The sequence below is a fragment of the Fundulus heteroclitus genome, chromosome 3 (assembly GCF_011125445.2).
Source record: "Fundulus heteroclitus isolate FHET01 chromosome 3, MU-UCD_Fhet_4.1, whole genome shotgun sequence".
NCBI lineage: Eukaryota > Metazoa > Chordata > Actinopteri > Cyprinodontiformes > Fundulidae > Fundulus > Fundulus heteroclitus.
In genome coordinates this window covers 45,692,898-45,718,894 of record NC_046363.1, presented here as the reverse complement: position 1 = coordinate 45,718,894, position 25,997 = coordinate 45,692,898, and the positions used below count along the sequence as shown (strand labels likewise).

At 45.0% G+C, this 25,997-nt stretch overlaps 1 protein-coding gene across 1 annotated transcript; it reads left to right on the top strand.

Annotated features, from left to right (window-relative positions):
• On the top strand, window positions 1-25,997 carry thbs3a (thrombospondin 3a). The gene is made up of 23 exons (XM_012854379.3): window positions 1-694; window positions 2,427-2,633; window positions 5,147-5,400; window positions 5,829-5,931; window positions 6,008-6,034; window positions 6,131-6,213; window positions 6,561-6,612; window positions 6,742-6,890; window positions 6,973-7,110; window positions 11,558-11,632; window positions 12,032-12,184; window positions 13,629-13,739; window positions 13,818-13,925; window positions 14,003-14,162; window positions 14,988-15,106; window positions 15,768-15,820; window positions 15,956-16,137; window positions 16,224-16,402; window positions 18,310-18,358; window positions 18,446-18,642; window positions 20,058-20,230; window positions 25,160-25,299; window positions 25,394-25,997. The coding sequence occupies exons 1-23, from the start codon at window positions 613-615 to the stop codon at window positions 25,453-25,455; spliced, it is 2,856 nt and encodes a 951-aa protein (XP_012709833.3). The 5' UTR covers window positions 1-612; the 3' UTR covers window positions 25,456-25,997.

The following is a 25,997-nucleotide window of genomic DNA, read 5'->3' as shown; positions in this document are numbered from 1 at the left end:
GTCACATCAGCGGTTCGATCCAGAAAGAAGTTCTGCTGAGTTTTTAATTCTCCACATTTTTTCACTGAAGGAAAAGGAAAACCTAGGAAACTTTTTTTTTTTAATCGGTTCCGGGATTTTCTGACAAGCTGCAGCTCCTCAAAGACTCGGTCATCGGTTCCGTTTGGACCGAACCCGTGACGCAGCCGTGGGTTTTACTCCCGGTGCTCTCAGCTGTGTCAGGGAAACCGAACCCGAACTCGTTCTGGTCGCCGCGTCTGAAATGAACCCGAGGTTCTGATCCGGACCTTTAATTGGACTCGAACCTCCCTCTCTCTGGGCGCGCGCCTGCGGACTAAGCGCGCGCCAGCGTCAGTTTCCAGCTGTGAGCTCGTGAGGCTGAGCGTCAGTTTCTCCTCCGGTGGTTCGGTTCGGATCTGTTCGGTTCCGTTCGGACTGGTGCTTCGTTCCTCGGTTTGGACCCAGCCTGCTCTCCCCGGACTCAGCGCTCCTTGGACCCAAACTTCGCAGCCACTCAGGGTTCGGGATCCATCCGGTTCTAAAAGAACAGCCCGGTTCTTGATTTTCAGTTTGAGGTTTTTAAACAGAACCTGGGTCCCTGCCGGTCCAATAATGGGTTGGAGTTTCCCGGTTCTTCTGACAGTTCTGTGCGCTCGGCTGTCGGCTGGAGTCCCGGACGGAGCAGAAGTTCAAGGTAACAGAACCGAACCGCTGGGCTTATGGAGTTCATGTCTGTGTGGTTCCGGTCAGGTGGGCTGCAGAACCCAGCCGAGGCTAATTAAGCGCTAATTAACCATAATTAACTCGGTATTAATAATTAATGAAGGCTTGCTGTGAGGTGGAGTCGGAACCTTCTCCATCAGAACTGTTATTGGGTTTTTACGCTTAAATGAAACTGATGAACTCAGCAATCATGTAGATTTTCAGCTGAAAGTCTGAAATAATTGATCTGGTAACTACAAATGAAAGCTTTGAGGTTCTGTTCAGTGTGAAAAGCAGAAACGGTTCTTAAAGCAGAAATCCTAAAATCTGATGACCCGGTTCTGAAAGTTCTGCATATATCAGTTCTGGTGTCATGAAAACAGATTCTGGGCACATGGAACAGATGCTCCTATTGGTCAGAGAGCAGCGCGCATGCGTCCTGGAGAGGCTGCAAGGTTCCTGGTTCAACTCCCGCAGACTGCCACTCTGGGTCCTTGAGCAAAGTGGCCCACTGCTCCCTGAGGGACGGGTTAGAAGCAGAGGACACGTTTCACTGGAAAATATGTCGCAGTGGCGATAAAGATGATTAATATAAAAAAATAAGATTTGCTTTTCTATCCCTTTAGTGGAGAAAGAAAACGAGATCATCAGATTGAAGAGGAGAAATCAGATAAATCTTTGATTCTCCACTTTTTGCCATAAAAACCTAACTTTCCGTTAAACTCGTGTATTGAGACGGGAATCCATGTACTAAATAATTATTTAGTGAGAAAATAAATAAATCATAAACGCCGGCTCACATTGTGCTCCTGTGGCCAGATATCAAAGCTGAATGAAAAGGAGGAACCCCCACATTTGATCTTTACTTTGTTGAACCCTCTTCTCCTCACTGTTCATGCAGATGTGCCCAGCAAGCTCTGCCCTGGTGGTAACATGGTTCTGCAGCGCCCAGCTCACACATGTTTAATCCTTTAGTTCTGGTCACTTTGCACGATAATCTAACCGCAGTATGAGAAAGGCTTTCTCCTTTGGTGCCATGGATCTGTTTTAAACATATTATAAAGTGAAGTTCTAGTGGAATTATGTGCGTGGAGGTCAGAGCTGCGCCTCAGAGACATTGACCTGTAAACGTAAAGTTACCGGTGACATAAAGTATTAAATGAGAGCGACTTAGACGTCCCGGTTCATGCTGACTGCCTCTGAAAGAAGGACTTTTACATTCTGAACCACGGAGCAGCAGAAGCCCGTCTCCATCACACCTCTGGAAACTGTGAGCAGCGTTCAGCTGAGTCAGCTGTTTTCGGTTTCCTCGGATACGAAGCTGCATGTCAGACGGTGGAAGTCTGATAATCAGCTCCAGGTTTTCTGCAGCGGCCCCCGGAGACTCTGGGAGCCCGATCCCAGTCTGTCAAACGGGGATTATGTTACAGAAAAAGTCCTGGAAAGTTACTTCCTAACCAGGAGCAAAGCCCGGCAGACATCCAGATGTTCTGGCCGCGTTTCATTCCCAGAAGGCTGAACCACCTGAGAAGGATTTTCCACCAGCTGTCGGCTGCAGATGTTTGTGGTCCTGCTGCTCTTCGGGTATCAGAACCAGGTTCTCTGAAGGAGCGGTCTCAGAGCAGCGTCTGGCAGCGGTGATGACGTACTGTGAATGTCTGACGGCTGTGTTTCTGTAACCTGAACCACTCCAGGCTCGCTCACCTCTGCTCTCTTCCCCGCAGTGATCGACGTGCTCGGCCTTCAGGACGCCAAGCAGAGCGTCGCGGCGGTGGAGAAGCTGTCTGGGGGTCTGAGCGCGCTCAGTGACCTCTACGTGGTGTCCACGTTCCGGCTGCCGGCGAAGATGGGCGGGGTTCTGTTCGGACTCTACAGCAAGCAGGACAACAGGAAGTACCTGGAGGTGGCCGTCATGGGCAAGATCAACAAAGGTTGGTGGAGGTTTGGCGTCTCGGTGGGACCGTTGTGGTCCAGACGTCTCACATCTTTGTCTTAGATGCTGCAGAAAACCTTATTTTTCCACAGAAACGTTCAGGAGGGGTTCTGGAAAAGTGTTGGTAGAATGAAGCAGCTGGCCTGCAGGGTGAAGCTTCTTGGAGATCTCGAGCGTATTTAGGGTGAAAAACCAAAGCGTTGCTAATCGTCTCTGGAGATTCTCAGATTTCTGAGAGCAGAAATTTTTCTTTATCTGTGGACACGTCGAAGATATCGTTCTTCTCTCGTCAGCATCAAGGTTTCTCAGTAATTCTCCTCGGTTCCTGCAGGCTGTAAAACGTCCCTTCAGCAGGCGAGACTGTAAAGCTTCTCAATTCTTTGATATTCCCATTTCTACCAACCCAAGCAGAGCTCCACACATTTTGTCCCCTTCCTGGTGCAAACGTGTCTTTCGAGCAAAATCTGTTCAGACTTTTGCCTCCAGGTGTCGCTGCAGAGACAGTTTCCCCCCCCCATGCTGGTTCTCTATAGGACAACAGGAACACATTACAGCCTGGTTACTCAGCTTGTCATGTTTGGAGGTTTTTTAGTCGGACCAAAATGCAGACAGGCATGACGAAAACAAGGATTTAACAGAAGACGCAAAAGGCCAAGTTGTAGCAGGTGCTACGATAAAGAAACAAGATCAGGCAGAACAACGGAGCAACAGGGAGCATGACATTAAATGGCAGAAACCAGTGATGGGGAATGAAAACCAGGGAGCTTAAACCCAGAGGGGCGTGTGGAGAAAAGTGGGTGAGAAACAGGTGATGAGGGGGAGGAGCTTAACCAACAGGAAGTGAAAGGAAACCAGCAGAAATGATCAAAGAATGAACTGAGAACATCATCAACAGAAGTATGAGCTAAAATGGTAGAAACTAGAAAATAAAAAGAGGAAAAAACAGAAACATAAAGAAATTAAAAAATCACCTCAGAGTGATAAGCATAAATAAATCAGTAAAGAAACCTAAGGGACATAACAACAAAGAAATAACTAACATGCAAAGTCAGACCCAAACTCAGCTACACGGCTGTGAAGCAAAAGGAGCACATTGCACTATTTTAGCTTCTTTTTCTGTTTCTTTATCCTAAAAAAAAACAAATAAATAAAACTGGCTGCACATAAACATACATACTGTTGCTTTTATGCTTAATTATATTTCCTCTCAAGTTGAAATATTCAGGTTTAATGTGTGTTTGCTGTGAGCGCTGGAAACCAGAGTCAGCTTCCTGGTTTGTGCACGGTCTCTGGGTCTCTGGGTCTACAGGTCTCTGGGCCATGTTAAAGTTCTCCTGTTCCTCCTCTCTCCCACAAAAATGGAGCTGGGATAAAATAAATTAGAGTAATTTCAACTGTTTCTCTGCAGGAAGGTTTACTTTGCAGCGCAGGGAGACGGCCAGCATAGATCACAATCACACAGAGAGTAACCATCAGTAAAACGCTTCAGTCAGTGAACAAACAACTTCACCATCAGCATGATGATGCACTTTGATCGTTTTCATTGCTGTAGGTATAAAGGAACATTTCTACTTGTTGCTTTAGGCCGTCAGGAGCCTGAACCGCCGCCCAGAGGGGAGAAGCTCCTCGCTGATCAGAACTGAGCCTTTTTCAGGCCTCGACCATCATAGACGTCAGACAGAGCTGCTGCTGCTTGATAACGGCTGACACTTCTTATTTATTCTATTTTGTAAGGTCCCTGAACCATAAAAAATACAAAACATTAAGATCAATTCAATACCAGAATTGGAGAATAGCTAAACTCGGTTTAGTTCACATTAAAAGTCTCCTGACTGTTTGCAGGCGTCTTCTTGCAGATGGCCGACGTGTCGAGGTCAGGGCTGGTGTTTGTGGCTCTCTGCTGCTTCCATTTGTGGAAAGTTGGTGAGGAGGTAGTCCTCCTAAAGTCCACAGTCGTATCTTTGCTTTTTAAAACATTTCATTTCAAAAAGAGATGATCCCACCACATAAAGTCCTCCAGAGCAGGACCATGATGGGCCACTCCTTCCTGCAGCAGACTCATTAAGACTGCATCATCTGCAAACATTTGTGTAAAGACGGTAAAATAAGGGAGACCAGACGCACCCCTGTGGAGAACCAGTGGATGACAGCTTCTTCTGGGAGGGAGCGCCGTTTCTCCTGACTGCTAGCTAAAAAACCCAGCAGCCATTTCACCATCCAGCCTCGAGGTTAAAATCTGACAACAGATGAACTAGAACGTGTGGCTGGACTGTATTAGAAGCTGATGTCTGCAAATAAAAGCCTGCCGCTGGTTTTGTCCCCTCCAGGCTCTGTAGAGGTGAGGGGGGGTGATGGTAACATCTATTTGAGCTCCAACCCTTCCTTTCAGCGTCTGAAGACCATTTTCTTCACTGAACTGCAGAGAGCAGCGCTTTAAATATCACATCCGTTTGTGTAAGATGGGGAACTCATCAGTCTCCTCTTCCTCTTCCTCCTCCTCCTCCTCCTCAGTCCTGGTCCGGTACGTCAAAGCCGACGGGAAGATCCACACCGTCAACCTGCACAACTCCAACCTGGCCGACGGGCGGACTCACTCCATCATCGTGAGGCTCGGGGGCCTCCAGCGCAGCAGCATGCAGGTGGAGCTATACGCCGACTGCCGATTGGCTGACTCCAGTCAGGGCGGGCCCCCATTGGTTCCTTTTCCCAGGGAGGCGGACATGGTGGAGATCCGACACGGACAGAAGACGTACGCCCGCATTCAGGTGTGAGAGAAGCTCTGACTCACTTAGAGAGATTAAAAACCCCAACAACTGTAAAAAGCATGAATTTAGCAAGAAATCGTTTAATCATTTAGGAAATCAGTTCTTTATGAAACATGCTGAAATTTGTTAGTTTGAGTCATTCTGTTTAAAATCAGGATTGTTGGGTTTGTCACCAGTAACCCAGTCAGGATATGAACATTAATATTTTGCATTTAATCTATGACACATAACCAGCTAAACTCAAGTTTTGAGTTAAATATTCAATGTGGGAGTTTTGTCACCTGATTCAGGATCAGACGTTTCCCTCCAGTCGGTGAGGAAAACTGTAACTTTCAGGAGAAACTTCCTCTTTGATTCATTTATATTCAGGATGTTCAGCAGGAGCCGCTGAGTCTCTGCGTTTGCCTCCTCGTCCCTCTCACTTTCAGGGTGCAGTGGAGTCCCTCCGCCTGGCTCTAGGGGGCAGCGTTGCTAAAGCAGGAGCTCTGACCGACTGTCCCTTCCAAGGAGACTCATCAGCCTACAACTCAGGTGAGCTCACCTCGATCTCAGTAAAGTTCTGCTGTTCTGGAGTTCTGACTAAACAGGAAGTTATTTATTTCCGCAGTGAGCGGCGAGATGCACTCCATCCTGGGTGAGCTTTCTCCTCAGTTCAGCTGCTCTGATTGGTTATAAGGTTTTACTCTGTCCTCTGATTGGAAATCCTGTCTGTGACGTCGCTTTCTATCAGGTGAGCACACCAAGGCTCTGATTGGCCAACTCATCATCTTCAACCAGATCCTGGGAGAGCTGCGGCAGGACATCAGAGAGCAGGTGAGACTGAGAGGCAGGAAATCAGAAGACAGGCAGGAAATCAGAAGACAGGCAGGACAGAGGGACAGATGAGGGAGAAGGCTGGTTAGACGGTGAGATAAAGGACAGGAGGACTAGGCATCACAGAACAGGTGAGAAAAGACATCAGAAACCAGGTGAGGTAGGACATCAGAAACCAGGTGAGGTAGGACATCAGAAACCAGGTGAGGTAGGACATCAGAAACCAGGTGAGGTAGGATATCAGAAACCAGGTGAGGTAGGGGATTGGTTAGTCAAAGGGAAGGCGAGACATTGAGACAAGTAAAGCTGTGAGGTCTCTGGAGCTGACAGTGGGTCTTTGTCCTCAGGTGAAGGAGATGTCTCTGATCAGGAATACCATCCTGGAGTGTCAGGTTTGTGGTGAGTCAGCAGCTCTGTGGACGTCTCCAAATGACCTGATTGAAGTTCTCCGTCTGTCCGCTTGTCTCCGCCTCTGTCTCATCGTCTCTCCGTCTTTCTGGCTGTTCTCCTGTCTCTGCCTATCTGCAGGTTTCCATGAACCACGGTCTCGTTGCTCTCCAAACCCATGCTACAAAGGAGTCTCCTGCATGGACAGTCTGCAGTACCCTGGCTACACCTGTGGACCTTGTCCACCTGGAACCACTGGTAACGGGACGCACTGCAGGGACGTCGATGAGGTAACAACAGGACGCCATCAAACCTCAGCAGATGATTCTGGATGTTGAATGCGGACTCCCTCCTGTTCCTCCTCCTCCTCAGTGTGAGCTGCAGCCTTGTTATTCTCCTGAAGCCTGCGTGAACACAGTGGGGGGATTCAGCTGCAAGCCATGTCCTCCAGGCCTTTGGGGGGCGCCGCTGGCTGGAACTGGACTGGACTACGCTAAGACGCACAAACAGGTCTCTCTCAGGAACACTAACCCATTGCTGCTGAATAACCGCAGGGTGTTTGTGGGTGAATAAGTTCTAAGCAATGATTGTGAACGCAGCTCTTTGCACAAACAGCTTGTTAATTTCAAACAATCAGCAGGAAGATCCCATTTGTCCTCGGTAATTGGAATTCTCGAACTTCGGGACAGAGAATTTAACTAGAATGAAAGTTTCAACACCTATCCAGGAGTCTTGGTCAGTTCTTGATGCCTGCAGTGGAGCCACCTGCAGTTGGAGCGCTGTTATTGGTGCGTTCCATCTGTCCTTGGCAGTCGGGATTCTCGACCTCTGAATCGGAAATTTTAACTGGAACGGCCCCTAAAGTCGATATCACGAGTCGGAAAGTGGGTCCAACAGGCTGGTACCTGACTTTTATCAATCTTAATGGCGGCTACTCGCAGCAACATTGAGTAACACCTCAAACTTTGACTGTTTGCAGATGCTCTCTATTATTTACGTAACATTTAGTCAGTGGTACAGGCGCTGCCTTTCAGTGTTCATCAGTCGGGCTGTTTTAGCTGTTTATCTGCACAAAATAGAGCAGCGTTATTGTCGTTGTTACTGTTTTAACAACAGTGTGATGTTTTTTCCTACTGTCTGACCAGAGGGAAACTGGAACGCTAGCGCGTACTCCGGGCGCGAGCTTCTTTACATGAATGAACTTCTAGTTTAGACATTACAGTCAGGCAGTCTGGTAGACAGCTCAGGGGTCCTCAGGTAGTGACACAGTGTACCGTAATGCTCTTAATATCATTGAGCGGAGCGGCTTTGTTGCTAACTAAAGTCGTACTTACACATTTTAACAGATTTCTGAGCGCATTGTACCACATAGAATCGGTCACAGGGGCGGTTCTAGGCAGGGGCCAACAGGGGCCCATGCCCCTGTAAAAATGGTACTGGCCCCTGTTATGGCCCCTGTACTAAAGACATAACATTAAATACACTTCTCATAATTATTTGGAATGGCAAAGAAACCATAACTGATTGGTCACTTTGACCAATTTTATTTTTTACCTATAGAGTTCTACTCTAAGAAGGATTTAGAAATTAAGATGTTTCACGTTTAGCTTTAGCCGTATTGAGCTGGGGGGCAAAGTTTTCAACTGCTAGATCAGGTGTCTGAAACCTGCACTTCCAAAACCACAAGTGGCTCACTTAATATTATTACACAGTTAAAGGCATACTATGCAACATTTTTCATTTAATTAATGTGTTCCATACCGTTTTGGATGATTAAATGAGTCATTTCAGGTTGAACAAAGGTTTTCTCGGCCGCCCTGGTGGTCTGTGGGGGAAATACCGCACTTGCAATTGCAGGAGCCCTCGGCCCGCATTCACAGGCTCAGAAGTCTCGTGCATGGCGAGAGTCAGTCTTGCTTTACGGCGAGAACTCCATGAGTTTTTGCCCTGCCATTCACTATATGCACGCGCGAAAGCAACAAAGAACCGCGTGTTAACCTCAAATAAACATGCAAGCATATCGAGTTTTATTATTATTATTTATTTTTTTTTATTTTTTTATTTTTTTTTAATGTTGGCGAGACGCTACGGCGGCTGCCGCAGTGAGGCGGTAGCGTCTCGCCAAGATAGCGTTGCGGGAAGCCTGATGTTCATACTTTCACTGTGTTAGTCATTGTTTGTACTGTCGTTTTTTCCACTTTTCGTTGCGTTCGCCTGTCTGCTAAGCTCAAAACAACCGCGCCTGGCTTGACGGAGAAACCAGAACAGCTGAGCATCTTTATGACAGTGCACTTTTACTTTCGCCCTCTGGGGGGAGCCTCGCTGGAAAATCAACCCCGGTTGCATAGTAAACCTTTAAATATTGCCATTTTATTGTTTCACTTTTTTGTTCTGTGCCCCTGTGAAAAAACACTGGCCCCACCTTGGCCCCCCTCGTAAACTTGGTCTAGAACCGCCACTGATCGGTCAGTTACCACAGCAATAATCAGATATAAGGCCACCATCAATCTTTTAGGAAATTTGAGGATTTTAAGTGCGCCTTATAGTCCTAAAATCACCAATCACAGTGCGGTAGGCGGGACTTTACAATGCGTCACTCACAGCAGCAGAATTACCCATAATGCAGCAGCACTTTTCTGTATTTAACAGTCAAGATACATATGGAGCTTTTTGTCGCTCCTTACCAGACTGGTATTTCATGTATATGGTGTAAGTCAGTCTCGCTGGCCAGGCTACTGCTGATTTACACTTTATGTTCATAAAGGAATAAGCTGGTGCTAAGGTCGAGATGGAACCAGATCCACAACTGGGCCCAATCTTTCTTGTTCAGCCATTTAAGGCTAGAGTTGGCGATTTTTCCAGAAATTTCCCCAAATCCATTTTTGAATAACTGTTCATGTGCAAGACCGTCTTACCTTGTCTTCTGCTCTTCAGCAGGATCGCGTGAAAAGATCCTCCAAATTAACTCTTATCTAATTTCTTTCTACTGATGCCTTCCTCTTCTTCTCATAAACATGAAGGCGGGTCACTTCTTGTGACTCTGTCATGTTCAAAGTATCCAGTATACAATAAACGGCTAACCGCTAACCTAGCTGCTAAGCTAACCGAATACATAAACACTAGAAGTGCGCAGCCAGCAAGCGGAAACTCAGATGGAACGAGCACGCACACTGGCGTTACGTGAGCGCGTCAGAATGATTTGCATGTGAGACAACCAATAGATGAGGTGATGAACTATAGGGACGGGGGGGGGGCGAGTATATAACACCTATGGGTGAAAGCAAGAATAAAACGCTGACAAATCTCTGCCCTTATAGATCAAACGGCAGAGATTGGTTAAAGTTTCTGCAGGCTTTCAGCTCCCACAGAGCTGCTTTTTGTAAAATAAATAATGTTTTGACTACTTTCAGGACGGAAGAACGATTTTATTCAGTATAACAAAAGGTTTTTCTGAACAGGATTACTGGCTATAGCTTTAAACATAAACTTTCTGAACTAAATACAACTAGTCAACTTTCCTTCATTGGTTTAATTCAATTCAATTAAATTTTATTTATATAGCGCCAATTCATGAAACATATCATCTCAAGGCATTTTACAAAATCAAAAAAAAAATGTCCTCTCTAAGGAAAGCCAGCAGGTTGCATCAAGTCTCTCCAAGCAGCATTCACTCCTCCTGAAAGAGCGTAGAGCCACAGTGGACAGTCGTCTGCATTGTTGATGGCTTTGCAGCAATCCCTCATACTGAGCATGCATGAACCTGGGATCCATCATTTTGATATAAACTTAATTTAAATACAGCAGAAACTCCCAGTAAAGCTGATGCTTCTGAATATTTTCCTAAATCAGTGACAATCTGACTAAAAAGTGGCCATGAAGATGCAGCTCAATGAGGTTGGTGTTCCTCTTGGATTATCTCATCTTGCATCAAATCCTCAGATTAAGGACCTCCGTCAGCCATAGTTAATTAATCGAACTGAAAGGTTTGCAGTGACGTCACTGCTGTAGCTGAAAACCTACTTCCTACCTGCAGCTGGTTTAGGGTATGAAGAGTCAGGGAATAAATCTCTGTAGTGAATTAGGAAGACAGATCAGTAGCAGGTCAGCTTGCACACAATTACTGAGCTCATGATTTAACGTGAAAATGCCCTAAACTCTCAGTTTACAGCAGCTTTAAGTTCTCCAAACATTTGTCATGAATGTGCAGAAGGCTGGTTCCTAAATGACTGCCGTGGTGCGGGCAGGTTTAGGTCTCTGAGCAGATAAAAGGACCTCCAGCCTTTCATTATTACGTCACTGCACACACTGATCCAGAGATGATTCTGTCCCATGTAGAGGCATCCTGACCAAATGCAGTCTGACTGCTTACGTAAGTAAACATCAGCACAGACTGTGAAGGTTAGCAGCAACAATGAGGTGCCTGTGATCCCCGCTGAAGTGTGTTGGTGAGCTGCAGATGGAAACCATTACGGCCTCTGAAGCAGCACAGAAAGCTTCCAGCTGCAGAGAGCCAGATTGTGTCTCATTCAGTTTCTCTGCTGGTAGGAAGTCAGTAGCCTGGTGGGACAGAACCAGCTGATGGGTCCAGAGACCTTCTGCTTCTCCAGAGGAGAGACGGGACTTTGTTTTCTCTCCAGGTGTCACTATAACCACCCCAAATACAAGCAGATTCATTTCTCTTTTTCTTTACAGAATCTATCAGACTCTAACTTTTCCCAGACGGATGAGCCGAACAGATATTTTATAAGTTTCTGAAAGCCATTGCAAAGGTGAACCTGCAGAACAGATGCAGGATTTGCTCACTAATGGCAGGAAAATAGGTTTTATCATCATAATCTGGACCCTGAGGTTCCTTCATCTGTTCAGAACCAGTTTCACTAATCAGACGGCTGCAGAGAAACCCGTTAAGGTGTTGCTTTGACATCTGAACTGGATCCATGTGTTGTTTTTTTTCCAGGAGTGTGGGGACATTGACGAGTGTGTGGATCTTCCTGGCGCCTGTACATCAAACTCTGTCTGCATCAACACTGTGGTGAGTTCTCCTCTCTGGACGTTTCACATGGAAACACGAACAGAAAGGTTAATAATGAACTTTACTGCTCAGACACGTAGAGTAAAGTTGTTTTTAATCATCTTATTCATTTCTGATCCACACTTCTAACATCTAAAGTGGTGTTTTCAATGGTTCTCCTGGAGGTTCTGTCGGTTCTGCCATATCTGAACATTTTTGCAGGTTTTAGTTTGTTCAGCCTCTTCTGCTCTGACCTCTGAGCCATTCAGGCACAAAAATACTCCTAAAGTCAGGAAATGAACCTGAGTTCCTCAGCAAGATATTTTCTGAGGTGATGGTAGTCTGATCTGGAGTCAGCAGCCAACAGCGCCCCCTGGTGGACAACCAGCTGTAAACTCACGCTCCCTCTCTCTCTTTCAGGGCTCCTACAAATGTGGAGGCTGTAAACCCGGTTTCTTTGGCAACCAAACATCGGGCTGCTTCCCCAGGAAGTCATGTGCAGCATTGACCTTTAACCCCTGTGACACCAACGCCCACTGCGCCATGGAGAGGAACGGAGAGGTCTCCTGCAGGGTGAGAACCTCATGCAGACAGACCTGAGAATGAAAACCACCCGTCTCCCAGCTCTGTAACCCTTTACAGTCCGTTTCACTCTGTTTGGGGGTTTTAAGATTTATTTGAACTGTTCTGGGGGGGAGTATGAAGAGTCAAGTTGAATGTGTGTTTATGATCATTTACCTGGTAGAACATCAACCTTTGTCCAGGTTTCCACCATCGACACCAAACTATCACCCTCATGTGAGAGGAGATAGATTAGGATGTCGATGAAGCACAGACAGGTCGACCAAACGTGAGCAGGAGAAAGGTTAGATGGTCAGCTGTGTGGCCACAGAGTTCAGAGGGATGTCTGGAGGAGTCAAGGTTACGTTTTCAACCTTAAACACTGTAGGAGCTGCCGAGCACGGCGGTGGCAACATCATGCTGTGGGGCAGTTTCAGGGCTCGGTGGGTCACTAATTTATCATCCTGGCAGGATGAGGAACAGGAAACCTGCAGCAGCACAAATTCATTAACTGGAAAACAGTGATTTCATGATCTCTGTGGAGGTGTTAGAAACCTGGACTCAGTTGAGAGTTTCCTGTTTATTGTTTATTGTTTATTTATTTGGATCCCCATTAGCTGTCAGTAATTTGACAGCTACTCTTCCTGGGGTCCTTTTATAAAATTATACAAATACACAAAGCATATCAAATGATCACATCATAAGAACAACTATACATTTCAACTTATTTCATATTACAGTACAATCTGTTACACAATTATTCAAATATTAAGGCTTTCAACAAAGTATTTTTTTAAAAAGTGTTTTAAATGCGCCTTTAATAGTAGCAGTCAAAATGTTATGTGGCAGTTTGTTCCACAGAGTCACAGCTCTGAACAGCACAGACCTGCACACTGCTTCTGTTCTTGGAATGGGTCGAGTCAAATGACCAGAAGCTGCCTGCCTGGTTGAATAATTGTGCTCATTTCTCACAAAATGCAATCCTGTAGAACAAAAATCCCAAACAGGCAGGTTGTGGATGAAGCATGACAGCACGAGCTTCTGGAATGACCTTCCCAGAGTAAAAAAAAACGCTAAATGAGAGGAAACCAAGTGAAGTCGACCAACGGTGTCGTTAAATATCAGCCAGAATGATGCCAGCAGCTTGTTGATGTCCACAGGTAGAGACATGCGGATGTATTTCAGCCTGTAGGTTGAATTTTAACGCAGTTTATCACAGAAAATCACAACAAATTGAAATTTTTGTTTTTAAAAATTCTGTTAGATACATGTTGTATTCCACCCTGGAAAAGCAACAGATCAAATTATTAAAAGCCTTCATCTGTTTTTGGTCTGATCTGGGTTCAGGCCAGAAGCCACAAAGTTCTACCAGATAAACCTTAAATGGCTGTACTTCTACAGAAAAGCCTCCCTCAGGGTTAGTTTGATGAGCCCAGCGTTATAAATGTGTCTCCAGTGCAACGTGGGCTGGGCCGGGAACGGACACACGTGTGGGATGGACACGGACATCGACGGCTACCCCGACCGCTCGCTGCCCTGCATGGACAACGACAAACACTGCAAGCAGGTCAGATCGCACGCTTCCTGCAGTTCGCCGTCTCTCGCCCCAAAGATGCACTCATGACACGCTGTCCCCGTCCCACAGGACAACTGCGTGTCCACGCCAAACTCGGGTCAGGAGGACGCGGACAACGACGGGATCGGAGACCAGTGCGACGAGGACGCAGACGGAGACGGCATCAAGAACGTGGAGGTTGGAGGTCGCCTGAGCGTAGACGTAGTTTCAGCTGCCGCGGCGGCCAATCACATGACCTGTCGTTTGTGGATCAGGACAACTGCCGTCTGGTGCCCAACAAAGACCAGCAGAACTCGGACAGCGACTCTTTTGGAGACTCGTGTGACAACTGTCCCACCGTCCCCAACAGCAGCCAGAAGGACACGGACAACAACGGGCAGGGAGACGCCTGCGACCAGGACATCGATGGAGATGGTGAGGAAACACCAGCCCTGTCTTCTCCTGTCTTCTGTCCTTCAGCGCTCTGACAGAGGCGCAGGAGCCCCCTGGTAACTGGTGGGTTGCCGGTTCAAACCCCCGCTCTGACTGTCTCAGTCATTGTGTCCTTGGGCAAGACACTTAGCCTCACTCTGTGGTTACACTACCGTCAGTGTGGGAATTTAGGGTTCATTTGATAAAATGCTAAACAAATACAGGCTCTGCCCTCTGCTGGCCATCAGGGGGAAGAGCATTTGAGTTTATTTCATGCATTTGCCACTATTGCCAATGTATCCTTCAGCAAGGCACACGACCCCAAGTTACAAAGAAATTTTTACGTGTTGGCCTTTCACCCACACGATAACTTCGTATCATGGCACTAAAATAAAATATTTTTGATTTAACGATTATTTCTGAAGATGGCGTTTTCGAGCCTGCGCATCACAGCCTGCGATAAATGCTGCGTCGCTGACGTCATGTGGGCGACCGTTGGCTTGGTCCTGCAGTGGAGGGAAAATTAACGATTCTTACATCGACTGTTTAATGTCTAATTAACGTTAAGATGGACAAATTCCCTGCTATGAAATCAACGGCATGGCCGATGAACGGGTTCTGATTGGCTGACAGTGGTCCTGGCGTTGGGTTACACTGCCCCCTATGGGTTTGACATGTTTAAAATAATGTTCAGTTTGTGCAGGTCCATATGGATGAAAACATTTCTGAAAACGATCTTTTGTGGGATGCTGAAACAAGACAGGTTTGAGGTTTAAAAGCCTCCAGTCAGAGGTGCCGTCTGGTCAGCGCGTGTCTTTGTGCGTTCAGGTATTCCCAACGTTCTGGATAACTGTCCCAAGGTTCCCAACCCGATGCAGACAGACAGAGACAGAGACGGAGTCGGAGACGCCTGTGACAGCTGTCCTGAGCTCAGCAACCCCATGCAGGTACGAAGGCCAAGCCTGCTCCTCATCCTCCAATGGGAAGCTTCACCTGGCAGATTAAAGGAGCTCTGATTGGTTGGATTTTTAGCTTTTATTTCTCTAAATTTATGTGGAGCTGCTGCTGCTGCCGAATGATTCGACATCTTAGATAAATAATTTATTGAGTCAGCGATGTTTGAGTAGGGCTGGACGATGTAGAAATAAGCATATTGATAAAATATAAATCATATTGATCGATATCGATAATTATCAACAAAATCAAAACATTTATTTGAAGTGCAGCCCTGGCCATTATATGCTGTTGCTTAGCAACCTATTTTTAAATACAGACACAAACACTGAATTCAAACTTAATCCTTTATTCAACCAACTTTTTACCAAAACTGCAAGTTTTCAAAAAGAACGTGTGCTCTCTGAACTCTTTGAAGGGGGCGGAGCTTGGTTCCTTGGTCTGCGTTGTGATCGGCTAGGAGGATGTAATGATATAATATTAGCCTACGTGGCTAAAATGCATAAGGAAGGAAACCTGTTGTTCTACTGAACTTTTTATTGACCCTTTTTTCATTGATACATATTGTTATTGAATTATCGTCCTGCTCTATGTTTGATGCAATGAGTTCTGCTCAGCCATGGGTGCCTCCTCATAAACTTCTTCTTTCTTCAGACGGACGTGGACAACGACCTGGTGGGAGACGTCTGTGACACCAACCACGACACGTATGTCAGACCAACGCACACATATGAACAATTAGGATAATTATAATTATTATTATTATTAGCTCCAGCATAACAGATTAGCTGGTCCCACCAAGAGCCGATCTTCTTCTTCTTCTTCTCCTTCTATCCCTGCAGGGACGGAGACGGCCACCAGGACACCAGAGACAACTGTCCCGACATTCCCAACAGCTCCCAGCTGGACTCGGACAACGACGGCCTCGGGGACGACTGCGACCACGATGACGACAACGACGGCGTCATTGACGACTACGACAACTGCAGACTGATCATCAACCCGAACCAGAAAGACTCAGACGGTAACGAGCAGAACCAGAGACCCAATCAGAGCGGACCCAGACTGAGCAGAACAGATCTGGACTCACTGTGGACTCTCTGTCTTCAGCTAATGGAGTCGGAGACGTCTGTGAGAACGACTTCGACAACGACGCCGTGATGGATCTGATCGACGTTTGTCCAGAGAGCGCCGAGGTCACTCTGACAGACTTTCGCGCCTATCAGACGGTGATCCTGGACCCTGAGGGCGAGGCTCAGATCGACCCCAACTGGGTCGTCCTGAATCAGGTGACAGATTACGCCTCAATCTTTAAAAACTTTGATGGATGGTTGGGATAAAAAAAAATAAAGGGATATAATCAGATACAGCAGCTGTGGTTGAACCTCGTTAAGCAGCCTGTAGAACCGTGATTATAAATATAACTACTGTTCCCTGAAGGAGAGGAACGAGGTACAGACGTGAAGCAGCGCCCCCTTGTGGCCTGACTGAAGACACTACAATCACAGCTTCAGGAAAATGTGTGACGAGAGGCAAAAGGCCCCCATCTGCACTAAATAGACCCCTCATCACAGCAATTATTCAGTTCAAGGGCCCCTCTTCACTGATCCAGGCTGAACAACCAAGCAGTATAGGCGCTCCTCTCCTTTAAAGGTATATAGCCACGTTATATGCTTATGAAAAAAAGACCAAAAACCGTTTGATCATTATAAAATAAGGTTACCTACACCAAGACTTCATCCTCTCTACAAATAGCCCCAACACTGGGCGCGATTAGCAGATATAAGCAGACTGTGGTGCCATCTAGCTACAGTATCACAGAACTATCATAATGCCAGTTTGCTTAATTAATCAATTATAAATAATGTCAGACTGAGCCTAACCCTCTGCAATGCCTCAAAGTAAAGCGGCAGCTCGGCGTGATGGAAGAACAGCAATTATTAATTAAATAAACGATCTACAGTAACTTTAAGAGCCTCATATCAGAACATTTACTCACGTCAATCAACTCTGCGTCTCATCTGAGCCTCGGCAGGTTTAGCGTCTGATTCAGTGAACTCCAACGTTCAGACTGGATTCCCAAAGACATTCCAGGATTTTCTATCTTGGAATCATAGATTTTTTTTTTTTTTTCATTGGAGATGCTAATAGCCGTTAGCCGCTTCCTTGTTTTAACCCCTGCTGTGCCTGCACAGTACATACTTCCTCTGTTATTATAGATAAACACAAAAGGCTTTATTTACTAACAAATCGAGCAAAAAACACCAAAATAACAACTAATTTGCCGTCAGGACGTGATAATCTTTGATATAAACTTTGTATGCAACCAGAGTGAGCTACTGATGTGTAAATATATTCAAACTAAGTCAAATAATGTGGCTATGCACATTTAAGGAATAGTAGTTATTGTAGTTATCAGCATAACACAATGTTCCCTTCCAGTCGATTCACTCGTGAAGTATTGGAAAACCAAAAATCCCCGTCCGTGGATGCGTGAAAGCACCTGCAGCAGCTGTTCTGTCTGCTCTCTGGAGTTGGCTATTAAAGCTCAGCCTTTCAGAGAAGCCAGGAAACTGATTCTCTTTTCTCTGAGGGGCTAACGGCGCCTCCACGTCTTTCATAAATGTGCCAGAGGCGAGCTGCAGATCTAAGGGAACACCAGGTACTTGGAGGCAAGGCCCTCGATTCCCACTCTGACCTCTGAATCTGCTGGGACGTCCGTTGGGATGACGGACTTTAGATGTTTGGAGATGACCTTTGACCCCTTACCAGGTCGGACAGCGGCGGCTCTGAGGCCGCTGCTGATGTCCTTCCACCCTGGCATTGTGTTAACACAACCCTGGAGGCTCCTGGACAGCAAACAGTCAAAGCTTCTGGGTTTATAGAGGTGCTGTAAAAATGGCTGTAAGCTTCAGGAAACAGATGGTTGTTGAATATTTAAAAAAATTTAATTTTAGTGATTTTTGTGGTGGGAAAGTCTTCAATCTTCTGTTTGATCAGGATCAGATGTTTTTTGCTTGACCCATAAAACCAAAGGTTCCTGTTTTCTGGACTTATTTTCCTCCTTCAACCTTTAATTCTTGGAAAAATAAACAATCTGATTGAAAAAATGCAGAGAAATGATCAATAAATGCAACAATCAACCATTTCCTGCGGTCTCAATCAACCGTTTCCTTCATTCTGCGTTCTCTCTCAGGGCATGGAGATCGTGCAGACCATGAACAGTGACCCGGGTTTGGCTGTCGGTATGCGTTTCCCTTCCATCGGTTTAACGACATCAGAGCCGTCCGCTGGTTCTGGTCCATCAGCAATCCTCCTCCGTGTCTCTGCAGGCTACACGGCGTTCAACGGCGTCGACTTCGAGGGGACGTTCCACGTCAACACGGTGACCGACGACGACTACGCCGGCTTCATCTTCGGCTACCAGGATTCCTCCAGCTTCTACGTGGTGATGTGGAAGCAGACGGAGCAGGCGTACTGGCAGTCCGTCCCCTTCAGAGCCATGGCCCAGCCCGCCCTGCAGCTCAAGGTTTCTGTTTCCTCAGAAATAAAAGCTTCTTCCCCCTGTAGTCACAGCCAGCCCAAGTTATAAGCAAACTAAGCTACTTGTTGGGGCCTCCAAACCATAAGGGCCCTCCTATAAATAATTGCATTTTAACACAGACCATAGATTTATAATTTTTTTGATTTGTTTATTGAGAATAAGAAAATTATTACATTTGATTTGATGGTTGAAGCATAATTACAGTAACATATTTTAATAAATATTTAAATTTCATATTTAAAATAATTGGAAGGTTAACTTTGTAAAAGTGCAGAGAATAATCTTGATTATTTGATTGTCGTGTTATCATAGTTGTAATCTGATACTGCAAGGTTAACGTTTTCCTCTGAGTTTGAGCTGCGGTTTGTTCACAAATATATTTCAGCAAATAATAAAATATATTTCAGTGTTTTTAAGCTCAGCAAATAAAACTAACTTCCCTCTCCCAGATTTCCTCCAGATCTGGACTGCAACCCTGTTAGTGGTGCTGGTGTTCTTAACATGTTCATGAAGATTCTCAGACATCAGGTCAGGATCAATCCAAAAAAGGGTTAAAAAATAAAACAACTGGACTTCTGTTCTGAAGCTGAAGACATTTCTCTCACCCTCCAGGAAGCTTTCTCAGGTGAGAAACATCTTCAAACGCGAAATGTCTCCAGCTTCAGAATAGAAGTCAAGTTATTTTATTTTTTAACCCTTGTTTGGGGTGTCCTTAACAGGACGAGGGGACCCAAACCAAAATCTGCTCAAGGCCCCAGTGATCCTTGGGCCGGCCCTGCTTGCCCCAAGTGGGTGGAGGCAGATGAGCGTTCACACTGAGCCTGGTTCTGGTTCTGCTGGAGGTTCTCCTCCCTGTTAAAGGGGAGTTTTCCTCTCCACTGTCGCTTCATGCATGCTCAGTATGAGGGATTGCTGCAAAGCCATCAACAATGCAGACGACTGTCCACTGTGGCTCTACACTCTTTCAGGAGGAGTGAATGCTGCTTGGAGAGACTTGATGCAACCTGCTGGGTTTCCTTAGATGTTTTTTTTTACCAGTTAGAATAATAAACTGAAGCTCATTTTAATGCTTAATAACTAGGATCATATAGGAATGTGTGTAAAAGGACAATATTTACTGTGAATTGGTGTCATATAAACGAACTGAATAGAAACAATCAGGCTTCAGAAGCATCAGAGCTTCCTGCCACCATCAGGGTGCCGGATTCTGGTCAGGATGTGACAGAACCGACACCGATTGGTGCCGACACATCTTTCTCAGAGCCTACAGATGCTTCACTAAACAGTTGATTTTTCCACTCCACAGCTTCTCCAGAACTAACTTTTACCGGCAGTCCTGCTGTTTGAAACCAGAACAAATCAGAATAATAACAAAGAACATTTCCCCTTCTGTCCTATAGGCGGTGAAGTCCAGAACCGGGCCGGGGGAGTTTCTGAGGAATGCTCTGTGGCACACCGGAGACACCTCTGGAGAGGTGAAGCTGCTGTGGAAGGACCCCCGAAACATCGGCTGGAAGGACTTAACCTCGTACCGCTGGCAGCTGAGCCACCGGCCGCAGGTGGGATACATCAGGTGAGATGCAAAGATGATCACTGTCTTCTTCACAGAATACTTTTTAATCTATTAAAACCTCGAACAGTGCACAAATACCAACATACAACAGAAAACAGCAGAAACAACAAAAAGCTCTGAGGATGTGTGAAAGTATTTACCCCGTTACAGATTTATTCAGTTTCTTAGTTAGATGTTTCAGATCAACAAACAAACAAAATGTCATGTTTATTAAGGGAATAAAGCTCCAAACATACATGAGCTCCCTCAAAATCCTGATTAAATTATGATTAACAGCGTTATTTATACAGCTAAACCAACATTAATTAATAAATCAACTGGTTAGATGGTGAATTTCAGTAGCCACACATAATACCTGGGAAACAGAGAAATAAAGAAATGACTTAATAAGAACCTGCCTGACAACATGAAGTAGGCCGTCACAGCAGGTGAAGAACAATCTGGACACAAAGACGTTCCTGAGGCGTTGGGACTCCAGAGAACCAGAGAGAACCTCGTGGAGAGAACATGGAAGAGCGGAGAACCTTCCCAGGAGAGGCCAACCTACCAACACTAGGAGTTCATCACCGTCCTCATCCAGGAGGTCCCAGAAGAACATCTAAAGCTCTGCAGGCCTCCCTGCCTCAGTTAAGGTCAGAGGACAACTATAAGAAAGAGAGACTGGGCAAAGATGGCCTCCATGGGAGAGGTCCAATACCAGAACCACTCCTGACCCAAAAGAACGTCTAACATTGACCTAAAAAACATCTTAATGATGGACTGACGAGACAAAAGTTTGTGGAAGAGGTTCATCTTTTCTTCTCTGGAATAAAACTTAACATAACTTTAGAGAAACAACGTCATGCCTGCAGTCAAACATGGTGGCGGCGGTGTGATGGTCTGGGCTGCTTTGCTGCCCTTCCTGATTGATCCATAGAACCATAAATTCTGCAGAGAACCTGAAAGTAGAGCGTCCGCCTAGGACTTTGTGACCCTGAGCTCAAGCCGACTCGGGTTCTGGATCCAAAGGACACCAAGAGGCTCTGCTCTGTGTGGTTAAAAGAAAAAGGTCTGAACTTCTGTAACGTGGCGTAAAACAGGATGTTCACGTTGGAAAACCCTCTAACGGGTTCTAAAGGCGACAGTTCTGCAAAGCAGGGCGGGTCCAAATTCTTCCCCTCATCCCCAGACCCGGAGGCCTAAATGTAGGGAAATGTTCAGACGTCTGCAGATGTCGTTCATGTCGGTGTCTCTTTCTACCTCAGCTGCCGACGTTCTGAGCGAACAGAACCGTACCGTAGTTCTGGTAAAGACAGCGCAGCGCTCGGCGGTACTCGGTGTAGAACTGTACTACAGTAACGCAGTAACGGGTGGAGCTCTCTCAGCCTGCAGATGTCTCGTACACTCGTCTGTCGTCCGTTATTCGTCTCTTTTCTCCTTTTTCTCTTTACTGCATTCTTTCCCTTCTGAACCTTCTTTGTGGCCCCGGGGCCCCCCAGCTCTCCATTGTGCCCGTGTCCATGGCGACCAAAGCCCTGGCAGGAATCCGCCTCGGCAGCCGTTCATATGCAGATCAGCCGCGGAGACAGAGCGAAGCGCTCTGGCCCCGGTCTCAACGTCCACATCTGAGATTATTTCACCCCTGCAGGAGTTTCTCTGAACCTTTGCGTCTGATTTAGGTGTTAAAGTGTTGCAGCCGGAGCCCCAGAAGTATCCGAAGTTTGAGAAACACAACATGCACGCTTCAGTCTGTTAGGAGGAAATTAAAAAAGCTGAGATATAACCAGATTTTTCCTTCAGTCTTTATTTAATTTTGGTATAAAATTGATTCATTTGATTTTCCTTAGGTTAACCCTGGCTTTAGTATCCCATCAGATTGATAGATTTATACGATGGCTGCATACTTTATTTGAAAGTAGGCTGACAGGAAGTGTTGTTGAAAGAGGGGGAGACATGTGGCAAAGGTTTTCTCCTCTTTGGCTTCATCAGATGGATCTGCGCCTCCTCTTTCTGTTGAGGAGGTGCAGATCCATTGAGATGTTCACCTCCAGGATGAGGAAGCAGGCAGGAAATCATCACTGACCCCCCACACCCTGGACTCCTCCACAGATCTGCAGGACTGACCATCACAACAACGGTTTCTTCCCATAGACATTATTTAGGTAGACGCCCCATGGACTGGCGCTGCCTGCTGGAGCTGACGTTTCCATGCAGCCGCCATCTTGGATGGGTCTCTCACGCGACCCCAGTGCATTTATTTGTACTGAGAAAACTGTTTGCCCAACTAAATAAATCATTACTTCCTGAATTTTTTTCCCCAATTTTCACACAGTTTGGTTTGTAAGAAACAGCAGAGATGTGGTTATGAAACAGGATGCTGTTACACATAAAAAAAACATGTTTTAATACTGAAATACGTTGTTTAAACAACATATTTCATAAATGTATGCTCTTTAACAGACAGACATATGGCATATCAATGCATAAATATGTAATTTCATACTTAAATACTTTGTTTTATGCTATTTAACAAAGATAGATATGTTGTACGGCATATTAATAAAGTGTACATGAATACATTTTATATTTCAATAAAGCAACAAGTTGTATTGTTAATTTAAATCTATTTCACTCTCTCTCTCTCACATGTACAATCCTGAGCTTTCTCTACACACCGACAATAATGTCTTCATATTTCTGCGTGCTGTGCATGCACACATGCGTACACAAAGTTTATTAAAGGCTTGGAAAAGTGTTTCCAGGTCATTCCCGTGTCTTACACTACTCTGCATGCAACCAGAGCTTGATCTTAAGACCATTTTTGCACAGCTTCTTGCATGTGTTTCTACACTGTAACTCCAGGGAACTTAATTTCGCAACATGATTCAGCCTTAAGTTGTGAAATACGGCAATAACAAATGAATAAGCATAAAATTATGTCCATATGTTGGGTTTCTCCATTGTTCTCACCAAGTAAAACTCATCTCAGCCCAAAATGGTGAACTGCACCCTGTGATCTACTTTGAGTAGTTATCGCTGGTTGGCTTCTATGCCAGCCTAGAGTAGGAGAGACCCATCCAAGATGGCGGCAATGCAGGGTGCGCTCCAACACATGATGAGGTTGTCTGCGTAAATAATGTTCTACCTTCAGACCTTGCACTGAGCCTAGTGACTCTGTGATGTCTGTACTTGACAGGGCGCACCTTATTTAAACTGCTCTGTGTTGAACTCTGTGTTGAGCAATGTCTGTAAATTAGTTATTTTAATAAAACGTGATTTTATTGTATGTTTTTCCCCCCTTGGTCCACCAGCTGAAGCTAAACGTAACTGGCCAATAAATGAGATTCAAATTTTGAGATGTTGCTACAGTAAAGTTGCCCTGGTATTCTCTGGCTCCATCTCTCCATGATATAGTGGGAACATTTTAAATGTCAAGCATTATGTTTCTGTTTTTACCTTCAGCATCATTTGGATTCTGTCGGTTTTCCTGTGGAGGGTTTGGTCTTTAGATCTAAAATATCTGCTGGAGTTTCCTCTAAATTACAGCAAATAGAATGATGTATGGATCTTGTGAAATGGTGCGCTAAAGTTTAGTTAGCAGCTATGGTGGCAAGCAGAGAGGAAATTTTACCAACAATTGTATTTCATGTTTATGTTTGATTGGAGAAAATTGTTTAGATGATCTTCATGTTTGCAGATGACCTTGTAGTTTTCTGTTTGAGTCGTGCTGATTTACTGTAGTTTATTATGTACTGAATATGGTGAACAATATGGTGTAAAATAGGCGCCACATCAAAAGGCTAGTTAAATTTGCTAAACTGAGCATAAATCACTCTAGTTTTACATGATTATATTTTATTATGAATAATGTTATATCTGACAGTGTTGTGCTGCCAGCTCAGATAAATATCTCTGAATGCAGGTTGGGCTCATGTTCAGTTTGAGTAAAGGTAGTTTGATGAATGTTGCAATTAGCTTCAAACTGCCGCTCCATGGTCATTCTACAAAAAAATATGTTTTCAAGGAGTCACAAAATGCTTTGATTGGTGCTTAGAGCAAATATTTATTATTTTGCTATATAATTTGCATCTTTGCGGAAAGTAACGTGAGTCTAAATGATGACATTGATTGTGAGTCAGCTCTATATCATTAAACTGAGTTGACTTGAGAAGTGCATGCGTGTTTGGATCATAGTTGAATTCACAGTGTTCTGCAGAGTCAGGATGGGACATTTACTTTTCCCTGACGGACTAACTGGAACTGAAATCTCAATAGTGGATGGTGACCCAAGTGGTTACATGATTATTTCCCAAATTAATCACAAATTAGGACAAATCGATAGTTTTACTTTCAGTTTCAAGCGTCCAGCATGCTGAGGTAAGTGAATCTTTATCAGTGCAGACACCATGGTATAGAGTGAGATTACGTAATATTATATCTGGATAATTACATCGATATTTGAGTAGCAGATGAGTAAATGCTGTAGAAGCAGCACACATGTGAGACTAACATGGTGAGTAAAAGCTGTGGCGCTCATGAAGTGAAACATTTCAGCATGTGCAAAGGTTTTGTGGCAGCCTGGCTTTTGTTTTGAAGGTCAAGTGATGTTTACTACTTTATTACTTCTACTGCTTTATTTATAAAGCACTTTAAAGCAACAGCAGCTGCGACAAAATCCTGCACAGAAAATAATCAAACATTTAAAATGGAAAAATACAATAGAAATTACAATTGAAATGTAAAAAAGAATAAGAGCAAAAGTCTCAACATGTGTCAAAAGCCAATGAATAAAAATGTGTCTTAAGGCGAGTTTTAAAAGTTGACGCATCATCTCATCCTGACTGAGGGTGAATAATCATTTATAGTATTTAGTGTTTTTACATTTAGTGCTTTATTTCTGGTTAATGGGCATCTTTGGACTCCAGATTGTGTGGTTTGTTTTGTTTTCAGGGTGAAGCTGTTTGAGGGGACGGACATGGTGGCGGACTCCGGCGTCGTCATCGACACGTCGATGAGAGGAGGCCGACTCGGAGTTTTCTGCTTCTCACAGGAACAGATCATCTGGTCCAACCTGCGCTACAGATGTAACGGTAAAACTCGCAGACTGCAACTTTCTCCGACCGTCAGAAACTTTTTTTTTTCTGTTCTCTTCCCCTTTTTTAAACAAACCTTCTGCTGTTTCAGACACGGTGCCAGAAGACTTTGCAGCTCGCCGTCAGCAGGTGCTCATGCACATTCAGGTCTGAGTGCAGCAGACGGACTGTTCACACACACAGATGCAGTGAATGAAACCTCTCAGAGAGCCGAGCGTCTGTGGATCCGTGTGGCCTGGAGTCTGACTGGGAGTTGGGCTGTTTGAGTGAAAGTGTGATTGTGTGACTGGCAGGAAGCTGATAAAACACAGAAACCAGCCATCAGAGCGCAGAGAAGCCTCAGCTTCAGTGTTTCTATCATCCCCTCCATGGTTTTAACTCTGTGCTGCTGTAATACTTTAATATTGTTCTCAACATGTTTGCTTCTGTCCTGATGACAATTGTCTCCTTTTAGAAAAAGACGTAAAAACAAAATGTTGGTGTTTCCATTTGTTTCTGTTTTTATCAACCAGTTTCACTGCAAGAATTTTTAAAGGCACAACGTTTTTGGTGGAATCCTGACAATCTTCTCTTTTATAAAAACACCCGCTGTGCACGGTGGCTCATCCTGAGCTGCAGCACCAGGTGCTGATATGTCAATATTTTATTTTATAATGCATTTTTAGAGGTAATATAAAATTTAACAGTGCACGTAA

Coding starts and splice junctions, on each gene's coding strand:
- thbs3a (XM_012854379.3), top strand. CDS start 613: ATGGGTTGGAGTTTCCCGGTTCTTCTGACAGTTCTGTGCGCTCGGCTG. Junction 695..2,426: donor GGACGGAGCAGAAGTTCAAG/GTAACAGAACCG, acceptor TCTTCCCCGCAG/TGATCGACGTGCTCGGCCTT. Junction 6,214..6,560: donor GGCAGGACATCAGAGAGCAG/GTGAGACTGAGA, acceptor CTTTGTCCTCAG/GTGAAGGAGATGTCTCTGAT.